Raw genomic sequence first — 16,488 nt, 5'->3', positions numbered from 1 at the left:
TCGGGGCGCCTGGGTGGCTCAGTCGTTAAGTGTCTGCCTTCGCTCAGGTCATGGTCCCAGGGTCCTGGGATGGAGCCCTGCATCGGGCTCCCTGCTCCGTGGGAAGCCTGCTTCCCCCTCTCCCACTCCCCCTGCTTGTGTTCCCTCTCTCACTGTGTCTCTCTCTGTCAAATAAATAAATAAAATCTTAAAAAAAAAAAAAAAAAAAGAATTCCATTATCATCTTTCTCAAGAATTCTTGTATGATATGTTTATTTCCTAAAGAAGCTCCTATTATCAGGAGCTAACTGTCAATACAAGGATGAGTTTAAAATATCCTAAAGAGAAGTGACAGAAAAGAGGTAAGTAGAGCACTTTTCCTTCTGAGTGTTCAAAATGATGAATATGAATTTGATAAAAGCGTGCCTCCCACTGACTCAGCACAAGAGAAATGGGACAAGAGAAATGAAACGGAGTCCTCTCTTCTCTAGCCCCCTGGTGCTTTTTCTGCGGGTCCTTCCTCCCCCACTTGCGTGCGCCTCTGTTGCCTTCTGACACTAGTGCTCCCAGGTCCCTCTTCTTCTAGAAAAAAGATCAACTAAACCTCTAACACTTTAGTATGGATTACTATGAATTCATTGCTCCCAAAATTACTGTTTTTTAAATTTTTTATTGTTATGTTAATCCCCATATATTACATCATTAGTTTTGATGTAGTGTTCCATGATTCACTGTTTGTGCATAACACCCAGTGCTCCATGCAGAACGTGCCCTCTTTAATACCCATCACCAGGCTAACCCATCCCCCCACCCCCCTCCCCTCTAGAACCCTCAGTTTGTGATCGCTGCGACATCTGTCACCCCATTGATCGCCAGGGTTGATTCGGCTGACCTGGCTGGCTAGGCGGGTGTCCCCTTCCTCCTTCACCGCTCCATGTGCGTCCCTCCCGAAGCTGTGCGCTCCGTCGAAGAGGACGACCTTCCCCGATAGAGGAGGACCGTTCTTCGGTCAAGGGTATACGAGTAGCTGCGCTCCCCTGCTAGAACCTCCAAACAAGCTCTCAAGGTCCAAAATTACTGGTTAATAGACTATTTCTGGTCAAGATGGAAGTGTCCATACATATAAAGACAAATGACAGTGTCTAATTCACTGGAAAAAAAAATATTCTAAAAATCTTTAAGTATTGTTTTGAGATGCAAAAACTTGAAGCTACATACTTCATTATTTTATACAGAGTATTGTGATTTCCATGTCCTTCATTGGGTTTAATATGCTATCTACCTTTCCAAACTCTCAAGAGGATCTGAAATTTAGAGAGACCTATAGAAGAATAATGCTTTAAGGAGGAATTTCAGCAACTAGTAACATATATTTAGTGGATATTTTTTTGGACCTCTGAGCTGGTAAGAGCTATTCCACCTATTAACTATATATTCCACTAAACTGCCTAAGAGTAGACCAAGAAAAACTCTTTCCAAAAATATACTGCACCAAGTGTTTTCTTCTACCGATTTAATATTTACTATACTTTCATTATTAGCACCAACAAATATTTACATTTGCTGACCTATTATGAGATAAAATGTAGATTGTTAATTTAAATATTTTAGATAAAATGAAAAATTTATTTTTATTCCCTGCATTGTCTAAAATTGCTGGGTAGAAGTGGCAAACTTAGGAAAGGCTGGGCTCAAAAATTTATGTGTGAAAATAAGTAACGTGGGATAGATACAGTCAATTTCCAGTGCTGGTAGAGGGCTGGTTCCTTCATTTGGGACACCAGTATGGCCAACACCTGCACTCGAGTCCTACCTTCGGTTACTATTTATCAGGATTTTTAAGGAATTAAAAGTAATTTTCATATCTAAATCAAACAATTATGAAGGTAAAAGTTTTTCCTTTTTTACAAGTTATAATGCTGCCCCCCAAAAATAAATTTTTGAGAGGAACTGCCCTTTTTTGTGTTGTGTAATCTTTTCTACAATACCATACATGTCAAAACTGATCTTTACCCTCTCCTCCCCAAATCACAAAAGTAATTTTCTAGATCGTATTTAGTACAACATCACTATTAAGTATTTAAAAAATGCTTTTCCTACTGATGGGTACTGTCATGCCTGGCTTATGAGGATAATCCCATATTCTAAGAGCCCCAAGTTTAGTCTATTTTAGCTTTTTCTGAAGGAATTTTCTGAAATTCCTTCTTACCTCCAACCTTTCGCTTTAGTCCCTCCCTGATTTAGGAACTAACATTGACTAGTCCCTTAATTATCAATGGAAGAAAGATCCAGTCATTTGAAAGTATTTGTCCAAATCAGTGTTTCTTAAATGCATGTCTATGAATCCTGAGCTCATAAACAACAGAGCCATGTTCTTAGGTTCTGAAAGTCCTCCTCAAGAATTTTTAAATCATATTTTCATTTTAATGATAATCTGGAAGAGATTATCTAGATAATTCAAATAATCACCTTATAACCAAGTACAGTCTTGGGATTTATTGCCCACATATGCAGTTTATGATTGTACTGGCACCAAGCAGTACTTCTTTAATTGTCAAGAGGCTAATAAGAAAAGAACAGTGGTTGACTAAATACATAAACAATGCATTCTTGCTAAGTGAAGGCTAAATGACAATTGGGTACACTGTGTGAATGAAGGTTTTGTGGTGAATCTGCAGATAACTGGGTCCTCATATAGCAAGCAGGAGCACAGGCATGCCAAACTCAACAGTACTACATTCATGGTGCAAGCAGTGAGTTGGTTTAAGCAAAAATGTATCATCTGGCACATTAATGTTGTTAATTAGAACATTACTGGTTTTAGAGTTATATTTCCATTTTCTTTTTAGATCTGTTTTATGGTTGTGTATGAGTTAATAAGGATAAAGCATCTTAGTTGGGTTTCATGTTTCTATCTTTAAAAAAAAAAACATTGTAATAAAAATAATTTAAGTCAGCACTAGGGAATCTACAAGAATTTTCTTCCTCTAAAGGAGTTCCATATATTACTTAAGGCTGAGAAACACTGATCTGATTGATTCATTTTGAATACACTGTGTTCTTTGGTGAAATGAGTCTTGTCCTTTAAAAGTCCAAATTGATTTGGCTAGTAAAATTATGTTAAATCAGCTGAAACATTCATATTACTATAATACATGCCCTAAAAAGAAAGTTCAAAGGAAAAACACAAGCCAAAGACTCACTTTAGGATGGCAAGACAAAGTCTTACTACATGGAAAAGAATCAGACAAAGGAAGGAATACCACTCCCCCACTCCCTCAAATTTTGTTTGTCATGTATACTGGCTTGAAAATGCAATGCATAAATGGGTTTTATACCTTCTTGCTCTTGTAGTTCAGAGGACACATGAAGTGACATGAATTAGAAATTAACTTTGTGTCAAACTCAATTTTAAATAGGTTATAGATAGGAGAGACTAATGAGAATGTATTTTAATTTGTTAAAAATAGTTTTTCTTTCCTTTTACTTTGTGTTTGTTATAAACAGATTTACTAATAGGAAAGTTGTGTGCATGTGTTAGCTACTTTGTGTTTTTCTTTTAAAAAATAATTTTCATTTACATTAAAACGGTTCTAAGGCAAAAACAGATTTTGCATACTGGCTCCTTCCCTATTTTGCAATGAGGTAGCTGAAGAACAAAATCCAGGGACAGATATAGTGTTCCTTCCCCTTTAACTCTGAAGACTAATCTCTCAATTATTTGTTTTTCTCTTAAATCTTTATAACATTTTCAAAATGTTTGTGAAACAAGGTAGGGTATAAAGAATTAACATTATTCATTCTCAAGAGAAAAACACCACTCACCCATTGGCCAATTGTCATACACATGCTTTGCAATGTCAGAAGCAGAATCATTAGGAGAAAACAGGAACTCTTTTGTTTTCCCGCTTACCAAGATGAGGCGCAAATTTATCTGAAAGAAGACAAGGATTCTTTTAATATAAATCTTGAAATTTTGAAAGTAAAAAAATTACTCCTAGGCTTTTCATTTCAATCACATTCTAAATTATTACTAATGCTATTTTCTGTTTATTTATTTAAATTCTGTAAAGACTTTTTTTTTAAAGAATGAGAATTTGGCATATGATTTCATTTCCATTATTTAACATATATGGGGGGGCAGATATGTTTGCCTTAATAAATAAAGGGAAACCAAAATTCATTATGCTTTTGTATTTAACTACTTCAACAATGTTCAGAGTTGGACTTTTTATAGGTTATCACTATTACTTTAGTATACATTTTTTCCACTGAAAAACTAACAAAAGAGGTGACGCTGCAGGTCACACCACTAAACAGAAGAAAAATTTAGTTGATAATCTACTTAGAAAAAATAAAGGGAAAACATTGAGTTATATATAACTCTTTATCCTACAAAATTATTCAAACCTAAACAAATTAACCAGAAACAATAAAGAACTTTACAATGGTTAAAGGGGGAATCAATAATAGTTGTTATGTTAAACCCAAATGCAGGATCATTTATTTTGGGAGGGTAGAGGAGAAGCTGTGTGTGACAAAGGACATAGATTCATCCTCAGTGGATAACCTAAGGTAAATAATGGAATTAACATTTTTGAGGTCCAATGAATTTACATTTCAAGTAAATATGTTTATTTATACCTTTTGTAAAACATTTCTAAGTGTTCACTTTTTAATTTTTTCTCTATCCATAATTAACTTGATGTTATTTTTAAAAACCATGACATCACTCATTTCCCTATTAGTTACAGAAATGCAAGGGGGATTTTCTATACTTCTAGGCCTCTGTTAAAGAGAGCAAATAAGACCTTCCCAAAAGTTGGGTCTAGTCCAGAGCTGAGTCCTGGGACTAACCTAGCTTCTTTATATATAAAGAACAGAGAATATCATTGTACCAGTTTGACTTGTGCCTGGTCCCAGGTTAGCCAAGCTCTCTTCTTCAGCTACCAATACTTTTTTCTTCTAAAAAAAAAATACCAGAACATCTTTAAGATGGCCAAGTCTACAATGAATAGATTGGTGCCTACCACAGCACCATTTAGAGACCAGGTCACTGATTTACTATCTACCACCAACATGGCCAACGCCATTCCCAGTGCCTCAGGACTTTGAAAATGTACTCAAAGTTATAAAATATCTCCTCTACAAAAATGCTAAGCACAAAGAATTCCTCATTTACTGGGATGTGACCGGATCCCATATTAGATGGAGTAGAACTAGATACCATACTAGAAATTAAATTCTAACAGTATGTGCATTTTATTTCCATAAAAATTTTTTAGAAGATAAAAGAAAAAGAAATCTATATTCCAGGTGAAAAGCTCTTTCTATATGTCCAGTAAGAATTTCTTGCTGCCTTTTTTAACCAGAATGAAATTTGAAATTAGACCAAAGAGCGTAAGTAATACAGGAAGAGATCTGATAAAATCATACTGCTGTAAATAAGTAATACAATCCAGAAACTTTTTAAGTTCCATCTGAACAAAATTCAAGTAATAGTTTATAAGAATGATTAAATTTTAAGAAAGCACCACTTATTTATTTCATATAACAAATAAGTAATGAGTGATTCTTAAAGCAAGGAATGCAATATCTCTACAATATGAATTTTAGTTCTCAGAGATACACTATTTACAGCTGTCTCTTTATATGTGAATACTGATAAATATATACTATATACTTTGAATTTATATGGAATCTTTTAATGGCTTCATACTATTGTATAAGGGTCCTTCAGTCATTAATGCCCAAGAAATTATGCCCCTCATAATGGTTCAGCCACATGTGTTCAACGAGAAAAAAATATAATTAAATTCAAGCTTCCTAAGAGTTATGTAAATTATATGAATCTACTTTTTTCCAGAATCATCTTTAAAGTTTAAAACTGGGGCGCCTGGGTGGCTCAGTTGGTTAAGCAACTGCCTTCGGCTCAGGTCATGATCCTGGAGTCCTGGGATCGAGTCCCACGTCGGCCTCCCTGCTCAGCGGGAGGTCTGCTTCTCCCTCTGACCCTCTTCCCTCTCGTGCTCTCTGTCTCTCATTCTCTCTCTCTCAAATAAATAAATAAAATCTTTAAAAAAAAAAAAAAAATAAAGTTTAAAACTAATTTCTATTGGGCTTTTATTCAAATTATAATATTTAAAAATAACAAAGAAAAAGGGGAAAAAAAGACTTAATTCTTAGAATCTGCAAAGACAATGCCAAAGCATACTTCAGACTTTCCCTATTATCCATCAATATGGAAATGGAAAAATATGTGACGGTATATCCTTACTAAGGAAATCTGTAGTTACTAAACAACATGAGGTATAGATCTATATGATCTGACATGCAAAGGTGTCCACAATATATTAAACTAAATAATATATACTCCCCATACCATAAATGGGTTCATGCAGCAAAGTTCCCAGAATTTATTTTAAAACTAATATATACCACTGTCACCAGTAAACTGATAGTTCACCTTTGTATTTCAAAATCAATGGTCTAAAGAATGTATGTGCATCTCAATTTTCAGAATGTTGGAAACTTTTGGCCTCTAGCTGTGTTTGACAGGTTTAAAAACATTTTTTTTTTTTTAATGTTTACAGGGGGACATAAACTTTTTAGTTTGACACAGACCCTACTGAGCCCTACTTATTCACACTGGCCTGCTTCATACACTTATTATCATACTTGCCTGGCCCCAGAAAACATTAAAGTTTATAACTCATGGTAGAGCTTTGGGCTACAAAATCAGAACAAGATGCAAGGTAAGATTTCAAAATCTATTGAGAACCTAATCACCCCTCCGGGTAGGGAAAAAAGAAAATATGAAAACTCTAAGTCTATAAATACATAAATCTAAGAAACCATCAAATATTACATTTAAAACTATCTAAAACTGACAATAACATTTAAAGACTACTTCAGGAAGAAAGTTTATGTCCCAAATTAAAAATAACAGCAATAAACCCACAAACTTAAATTGCTGTGTAAAGTAACACATTGCCTGAAACACTTCTGGTGCCTGGTACAATGGCTAGCATATAGTAGGTGTTCAATATTTGTTGACTAATATTTCAGTTTCTTTAGTTTCAGTATGCAAGTGGAAATGCAGACTGGAAAGGTCAGCACGAAGATTCAAATAAAGGCTTCAGCATTCTGGGCATTTTATCAAATGGCCAGTGCGGTATGTAGAATGGGAATGCGGGGGCGCCTGGGTGGCTCAGTCGGTTAAGGGTCTGACTCTCGATTTCAGCTCAGGTCATGATTTCAGGGTGGTGAGATCGAGCTCTGCATCAGGCTCCATGCTCAGTGGGGACCCTACTTGAGATTCTCTCTCTCCCTCTCCCCCTGCCTAAAAATAATAAATAAAATAAATCTTAAAAAAAAAAAAGAATGGGAATGGTCCTTTTTGGTAGTTGTATGGACATGTGGATAGTTCCAACATGTAAACACCTCAGTGCTTAATTTGTCAGGCTCTGGATCTTCATTGTCAGTAACATGCCACAGTTTATATAAATACTATAATTTAGTAAGGCATTTTCAAAGGTAAAATTAATTCTGATTGTACTTAATTTTCAAATGAAGCTAAAGACTGGGTTATTGATATGGAAGATTAATGGATGAGTCTGGACTTGTTCCTATGTTTATCTCTGTGTGACAACCTTGCTCCTAGACTAGAAGTATACATCTGCCCCAATATATAGGCAAGTGTATCTTAGGGCTGTAACACCAATGGAGGAAAACACTAAATTTCCATGCTTTCTTTAGAAAAAATTTTGAAAGCAATCACCCAGATAAACAACTGGATACACAGGTTGGTCAGTAGTTAATTACTCCTATGTCATAGTAAGAACTTTCTCAAGCTTATTCAGATAAATAATGTCAATTATACCTCCTCTCAGTAATTGTATGGCAATTCCTATAAATGTGAGCTAGTTTCCTTTAAAAGATTATGTTCCATTTATTTAAATATTTATTAATGAAAGATCTTTTTACTTCTTTGAAGCCATGCTAAGTCAATCTAGAAAATACCTTAAAAGAACTCTTGCTTGTGGGGTACTAGAATTCTTGACACACTGACAATGGATTAAAAACAACTCTTATTTACAGCTTAAAAGGTGATATACTACAGGTACATACTTGTCTAAAAATAAAACTGTTAATCAAGACTCCAAATGACTCGATATGAGACGGACCTCCTATTATGAATAAAATTCCCAAGGGATGTTCAGATTATCCAAATGAATGATACATTTCATAGTTACTTTTGAGGCAAAACAAATCCAAACAAGACTCTTAGTGAGGTAGCAACCTTAATCATTTCCTGTATGACCAATGCAAATGACAAGAACTCTTCTATGCATGTAATTTCAAGTTATCTCTATTTGTCAGATTATAACAATTTGGAGAAATCTCATCTAGAACTTAATTCACACAACAATTTGTTTTCAACTCGTCAGGGTGAAAAAAGAGGAAGTAAAAAGGGAGACTGGAAGATGGAATTAACTGGAATGGTCTTTGGAAATAAAACAGACAAGTATGGAGATGGACCATGCCCTTTAAAAGAAATATGGCTGTTTTTTACCAAGAGATCAACAGGTTGGTCAGAAAAGAAATTCTGCTCCCTCCCTGCTTTTGTGTTCTATCAAATAAATAAATAAAATCTTAAAAAAAGAGAAAGAGAGAGGAAGGAAGGAAGGAAGGAAAGAAGGGGGGGGAAGGAAGGAAAGGAATTCCCAACTTCTCCTCTCAGTCTCCTAAGATTAAAACAAGTGACATTCAAGTGAAGAATCTTTCTGCCTTTGTAGTGCTCATTCCTGCCTTTTTTGCTAAAGGGCAAGCTCAAGTGGCCAGTGGAAAGATGTTAGACTTTCTTTGCAAGTCACTTTTTAAGAGCTCTCAATTTATCTCAAGGGGATCATACAGAGTAAATAAAGCCAACCCCAAAAGGTTACATACTATATGATTCCAAATATATAATATTCTTGAAATGACAAAACTATGGAATGGAGAACAGGTTAGTGGTAGCCAGGTTTTAGGAAGAGGGGAAGGGAAGGGGTGGCTGTATCTATAAAAGGGAAGCACAAGGGATGCTTGTGATGGAACTGTTCTCTTACTGGGGTGAATGGTCACATGAATCTGCATATGTGATAAAAAGGCACAGAACTAAATGCATACACACACAAACAAGTGCATGAAAAACTGGAGAAACCTGAATGAAGTCTGTGGATTTTATCACTGTCAATTTCCTGCTGTGAGACTGTACTACAGTTATATAAGATGACGTCACCAATAGGAAACCCAGGTGAAGGGTATACGGGATTTCTCTGTATTATTTTTCTTTTTTTTTTTTTTTTTAAGATTTTATTTATTTATTCATGAGAGACAGAGAGAGAGAGAGAGGCAGAGGGAGAAGCAGGCTCCCAAGGAGCAGGGAGCCCGATGTGGGACTCGATCCCAGGTCCCTGGGATCATGACCTGAGCCGAAGGCAGACGTTTAACCATCTGAGCTACCCAAGCGCCCCTCTCTGTTATTATTTCTTATAACAAGTGCATGTGAATCTATAAATTTCTCCAAATAAGATATTTTAAAAAACTAGCACTCAACTTGCTAAAAATTTATATGGTATTATATGTCTGTCTTATTCTTATTTGCATTTGAAGATGAATAATGCTTTTTAAAAAATAACGTATGAAAATAGAGGTTTGATCTAGAAAAAAGTATGTAAGTCTATCAGTGACTTATTTTAAGACAATATGTGTATTTTAAAATCGATAAGCATGTTTTCTTGTTCCTAGAGTTACAGATTTTAAATGGCATATTTTCAATTTTTGCTAAACATTACAGAAAAATGGAATGAGGGAGAAATGTGCTCATTTTTTTACATAGGACTGATTTAAAACAAATTATTCTAACAATTGCAGTGCTAAAATATGGTAATCATATATTTCATAAACTTTCTTTTAGTTGTTCATTTATTCAAACATTTTCTGAAACAGACACTGTGCTTGGTGCCTGGATTACAAAAGATTTAATATGAAATCCCTTGAGGATTTTGTAACCTTGAAGCTATGAGACATAAAAACATAATTATGGGGGAGGGGGTAGCTAGGATATAAAATTTTAAGTGCTCATAAATATTAGCTGAATGAGTTTTTAAAACAACAAAAGGAAAACCTGTGAGTCTGACATTCCAGAGTAGGGTCTATATGGCACAGTGAATAAAGAAGGAGAAATGCTAACACCTGCCATTTATTGTGTGGCTTTACTGTATCTCCGGTATTGCTCTTAGTTACTACTCACCTAGCCCATTTCTGAAGCAGGTATTACTCCCCTATTTTAGAGGTGTAGGAATGAATTTAGAGACTTTAGTAAGTGCGTAAGCTGAGATTTGAACCTGGGTGTGCTAACAACACAGTATCTGATGTTCACCACTCAGGTCAAGTGAACCGGGTGGTCCCAGCAAATTCCTTACCATGGTCTTCATATTGTTCTCCATCACCATCTCAACCACTCTTGCCCTCACTATGGTCCAACCACAGGTACCTTTTCTCAGTTCCTCAAAAGTGCCAAGTTCTTACTTGCCTTAAGGCCTTTACACAGGTTGTTTCTTGTGTGTGGAATGCTTGGTGCCCCACACTCCCCACCCCAATCCACACACACTCTGGCTTACATGTATTTGAGATGGGATGGCATAAATAAATCCTCCTTAGCCTCATCCTCCTGGATGAAATAATGAAACTAAATTTTTGAAGAAACAGTAGAAAAAGAATTTCAAAATAGAATTAGAGAAGCCAAGAAAGCATTCCTATTCCCCACTGGAATGAAGCAGCAATCCTATTTATGAAGAAGTTATATGAGGCATCCATGGAAACAGATTTTTAACTTCTAAGAAAATATACCTGAATTCTTGTCTATGAATTTACTTGTATTATGGAGTCATAAACCAAAGTACACTGAGATTTGCTAAATGGACTGAAACTACAGGATCTTTTTCTATTTTCTTTTTAGTACTCAGCATGATGTTAATTCTAATATACATGAAATATAAAATCTTTATAGGTAAAAACTCAGTGGAATTCCTTTTTATTTGTAAAAACACTTACCTACCCTGAACGATAGGCAAAGGGGAAGCTAGACAGTTCTCCAGTTTAAGTTCCCAAGTAAAGCTTTTATGACATCTCATTTTAGTTGGAATGTGGATTTCCAGAACATTTAACTCACCTTAAAATGTAGATCGAGAATGACATTCCAAAGCAACATTTAATGCTTTTTAAATTATATGAACCTGTCAACTATTTATTCATTAAATTATTTTTTGATCACTGAACACAAACAAGAAACTGCTGAGTTATACAAATGAATTAACAACAATATTAAATTAGCCTACTTGCTTTCTAGAAAATATAGATGGATTTTTTTTCCTCATCAGTGAAGAAACAAACCATTGGGTTCTTATAAATACAGTTCAGAATCAAATAATGTAGCTCAAAATTTATAAGGCTTTGGTGCCTGGCACACAGTCAGTGCCTAATTAGCTATTATCACAAATTATCTATCATCGTCATCATCATAACCATCATTAGTTTAGTAGATCACATTTATATTAACTATATAATGCTCTCTCTTTAAATACTTTATAACACACATATAGTTTAAAATAAGTTTGGGAGACTTTTGTAAAATTAAAATTCCATGTGAAGACTGAACAATATATTTTCTTGAGAAACCTTGCAAATTATTCTTAAAATTATAATTTTTCAAGTTCCAAATCCTATAAACTTAGAAAACATGTTGGTTCTGAAATTGAATTACAGTTCTATATCACTTTAAAACTTGACTGTAAGATACAAACCAGCTGCTTTAACCAGATTTCAAATATGCAAGTGTAGTAGTCTAATTTCCTATACGTACTATCAACTAAATAGCGAATTTGAATGAAACCAAAGTAGTCTCTCTGGGACACTGGATCTGTATCTAGGGAAACCTTTGTTTTGAGAAAGACTTTCAGGTCTTATGACTCACTTAATTAAGAACAACAGTTCAGTACAACTGTTTGTCAACCAAGCACTGAAGATATTAAATTATAGATAGGAGAAAGGGAACTGGCAAAGGCAAAGCAATAAAGAGAACATTGGGGAAGGGAGAGAGTAGCCTTTCCTATATTCATAATATTATGTTCACATATTTCAGGAGGATGACAATTTTCTTTTCTCTGCCCATCTCCCGTTAGTAGAAATAGGATGGTGTACGTTTTTTGGCTAAAAGCCTGAAATCATGGGGAAGGAAATTAATATTTATTGAATATCAACTATGCACCAGAAGTTTTCCTTACATATAGTATCTCATTGGAGTAGTTTTAGCACACATCTTATTTTAGTATCTACTATATAGTTCTTTTTCTTGTCTCTAATCACCTAGCTACTCCGATAAAATGGGTAGAACACAGGATGAATCTTTTAGATGTCTGTATCTCTTATATTTGTCTTGGCTTGCCATTATTTGAGCCTTGCACCATATTCCCCTTGAGGTGAGTGCTTGCCCTTTTGCTGGGGGTATCAATTCCCAGATTCTTTCCCTCCTACTTCTTCTATGCTATTATCAAATTCTCGGTACTACTTTAAATCTCATGTCTTTTACAATTTTCCTCATTCAACTTTTAAGACTTTAAGACTTGGGGGGAGTCTCAGAATTCATCCAGTTCACAGACAGGGTATAGACAAGGGAAAAGCGGCCCCGGGTGGCTAGCTAGTTAGTGGCGAAGCAGAATAGCACTGCCCAGGTTTTCTCTCTGAAGTCAGGGTTTGTTCTAGCACACTTCAGTGTCTCCCCAAACACTCTCCCAACCTCTCCCTACATCCTTCTAAATACTGGACTTACGTTTTATTCAAATAGCCACTCCAGAAGGGCTTGCTTTTCTCTTAGGATTCACACAACTTTTGAGACAAAATACTCCTTAATCTGCTATATGCTACCTGAAAACTAATTCTATTTCTCTGAGTGACAGAACTTCTAGGGAATATAAATGTTAAGAAGAAAAAAAAAAAAAAAAAAAGCGTTCCTATATACTGTAAAATAAATTTGGAAATGCCAGGTTAAAAAATTCAAACAAGATGTCTGCCAAGAGCCGGGAGGAAGGGAAATGGAGAGTTAATGTTTAATGATTACAGATTTTTAGTTTTGCCAAATGAAAAGAGTTCTGGAAATGGGATGGTGGTGATGGTTGTGCATTATGAATGTATACTGTACATTTAAAAACGGTTAAGATCACAAAGATCTTAGTTTGTTACAAACCAACAAAGATGGTTTGTTAAAAAAATAACTTCCCATTAATAATTAATCTTGATCCTCTGATGTTTTAAAGTATTGAAGTGTAATAAAACAGTTGGAGAGTAATCTCATCTTGGTAATTCTGATATAATAAAGTATTTCATTTTATACAAAGTATAAAAATGGTGAAAATGGTAAATATGATGTATATTTTACTACAATCTAAAAGCCAAAAAATATTTACAAAAAAATTCAAAGTTTCTTCACTGCAAAAGTTCTCAGAATCTTTCATATGCCAAAATGACTTTGTCAATCTTTAAGGGGAAGAGGGACCTGTGAGTCTACTTTCAGATGACACTTCAAACGACTGAACACACAAAAGTCTGGTAAACAAGGTACTAGGCTAGATGCTGTAGGAGATACAAAGATGATCAAAACATAATCAATCAGTACTTATAATTTGCTATAAAGCATTCAACCGCCTCAGGAGGCAGTGGGGCTAATAAAGGCAGGCCACTGAAGAAGTTTATTTACTGAATTTCAAATTTATTGGGCATAATATGTTGATGTGGAACCTCATTTGCATGTAATGAAAAATCAGTAATCAGTCTTATGGCATAACATTTTACCATAAAAAACGTTGAAATGGTTGTAATTAAAATAACCTATTTATATCTATTGTTAGAGGACGTCAAAGTGACTTAATTTTTTTGCACTATAACTGTGAATTAAATATTTGCATCACTGCTGTATGAAAGGATAAGATATTCCCAGAGATGGTCTTTAATGTTAGACTAAAACTCACATTAAGATGGGCATCTTAAAAACACATATTTGAAAAGGCTTATTTTTCCATAAACTTTTTTTTTTTTTTTTTAATGAGGAAAATGGCTTAGACTTGATGCCATGGCTGTGGCTAGAAAACAAAATAATTTTAATGTGTGCCTTTGCCCTATAAGTGAAACTAATGGTTCTCTGAGGGACTGTCCTAGATGACTGTTAAAAGTCCCCTCCAGCTCTAATAATACAAAAAGGGCATGTTATTTGAAATATAACAATTTTATTATGTATGATAAAAAATATGCATAGGATATGTAAGCATTCAGTAATGACCAAGTTATTCCAATCAGTCACTTTTTATTTGAATTAACAGAGGTGGAATGATGCAAACCCAGTGCCTTCACTTCCTCATCGCTAACTCTGATCTTTAATTCCCTATAAATCTGCCTACTGAAGCCACACTACTGAACCATACTCTTGAAGGTCACTTATGACCATCTAATAAAAAACATCAAATAGCTTCTTCTCATTTCTCATCTTCCTTAATCCCTCTGTAAACATCCGACACAGTTTATTCCTTCCTTCTTGAAAGTCTTTCCTCATTAGGTTTCTGTAATTCCCCAAATGTATTTTCTGAAACACTAGCTTCCATGAAGTATTCTGGGAGAGAAAACAGTTCAGCGGTCAGGTGAATTTGCAAAACACTGCTTCATATATTCCTGTCTTGGAAATCTGCCATGTATGTTAACATATTAAAAACCCAGAGAATTCTTTTAGTGAACAAATTCATCTAACTTTAACACAGTTGCAGTATTTAACCACAGAACCAATTTTTCTTTCCCATTATTACCTGTTACCCAACCCACAGATCTAGTTTTTGGTAAAACATACTTTGGGGAATACTACTACTATTCCTGCTTTTGACCCTCTCTTTTAGTTGTTCTTTTGCCTCTTGTACTCCAAATATGGGCTTTCCAAGGTTCCCTCATCAATCTTTTCTTTCCCCAACACTCTATCAGAGATCTCATCTACCCCTGAGGCTTCAATTGCCACCTATGTGGGACATTCCCAAACTAATTCTCCATGAGGCACGAATTTCATTTCTCCAACTGCCAGCTGACCATTTCTAATTGGATAGCCTGCTGTCTCTTCAAAATCGATCTGTTTAAACTTCTCTCTTCCTAAATAAGAGGTATCCCTCCTGACTGATTTATTTCTGCTAAATTCTCCTGGTCTCCCAGTTACTCAGGCCTGAAGGCTCAGCATCGTCATTTACTCTGCTCTTTTCTTCCCCTTTACTAGGTTACTAAATTCTTTAAAATTCTCTTTGCTGCCTCTCTCACCCCCAAACCATCTTGCACATTGCCAGACAATTTCGACAGTTTAAAATTTTGTCATTGTGCTACAGGTAGCTAACATTTACTGTCATTTACAAATAGTATACAGTACTTTGCATGAAGTATACAGTTAATTGTTACACAACCCTACGGGCTAGGTACTATCACCTCTGTGTTGTAGTAGGGATGCTGAGGTTAAGTAACTTAAGATCGCATAGTTCATAGTCCAAACTTCTCAGTCCAATCCAATTACTACTATTTCCCTACCTAAATTTCTATTCCAACCAAATTGATAAATTCATTATAAATCCTATCCTGCCAAGAATCACAAGAATGAATTCCTGCTTCTGTTCATTCAGTTCTAATGCCTCCTTTGAAGCCTATGTGACCACTCTAGCCTCCACTGCCCCTTCCTCACTCAGAGTTTCTATCCAATCATGGGCATGTGCTGAAGCAGTCCTATATATCCATGTTTGCCTGGGACAATTCTGATTTACATTTGTGGTATTACTATTCTAATGAACAGTGCTCCCTTTTATTCTCAAAAGTATCTCCACCTACATAATAAATTATAAGGTCATCCTACATATATCATATCATTTATTGTAGCAAGATACATTATATTTATGTCTTAACTCCCAAATTAAATCATGGTCTTTGAGGGTGGTAAATCAATCTTAGGACTTCTTAATAGTTCTCTTCCTTCAGAAGTTGCTAACTTATATCAACAGGAACAGTTGTGGAGATGAGGTGCCTTTGGCTGTTTTTTGTTTCCTAATTTAATCTTCATTTTAGATCAAAAGAAGAAAAAATGCATATTAAATTAATTCATATAGTTAACCTCATATGATTTACTGTGCCTGAAAAATAGTAGGTACTTAATATGCTGGAAGATGAATGAATAATGTACCAGAATATGGCAGACTACAGACAATATTCTTAAAATATTTCGATAATGTACATGTAACACTATAACCAGGAAGCAGATCTACCAATAATCACCAAGAAAAAATTTATTTTAGTATTTTTTACTGTTACAGTTAGGTGATAATAGACTCACTATTTTCCATACACAACTATTATGGAATATAAGCCCTGAAACAGACCACAGTGATAATGAAAAACCATTGC

General features: G+C 35.0%; 1 protein-coding gene across 1 annotated transcript in view; it reads right to left on the bottom strand.

The window, feature by feature from the left end:
- Nucleotides 1-16,488, bottom strand: part of UBL3 (ubiquitin like 3) — a 66,481-nt gene that overhangs the window by 7,849 nt on the left and 42,144 nt on the right. Inside the window, exon 2 of the mRNA XM_036080404.2 lies at nt 3,805-3,913. Coding sequence (XP_035936297.1) covers nt 3,805-3,913 — 109 coding nt within the window. The remainder of the gene's footprint in view (nt 1-3,804; nt 3,914-16,488) is intronic.

Source organism: Halichoerus grypus, chromosome 4 (genome assembly GCF_964656455.1).
Source record: "Halichoerus grypus chromosome 4, mHalGry1.hap1.1, whole genome shotgun sequence".
NCBI classification, from domain to species: Eukaryota; Metazoa; Chordata; class Mammalia; order Carnivora; family Phocidae; genus Halichoerus; species Halichoerus grypus.
This window is presented reverse-complemented; position numbering and strand designations above follow the sequence as displayed.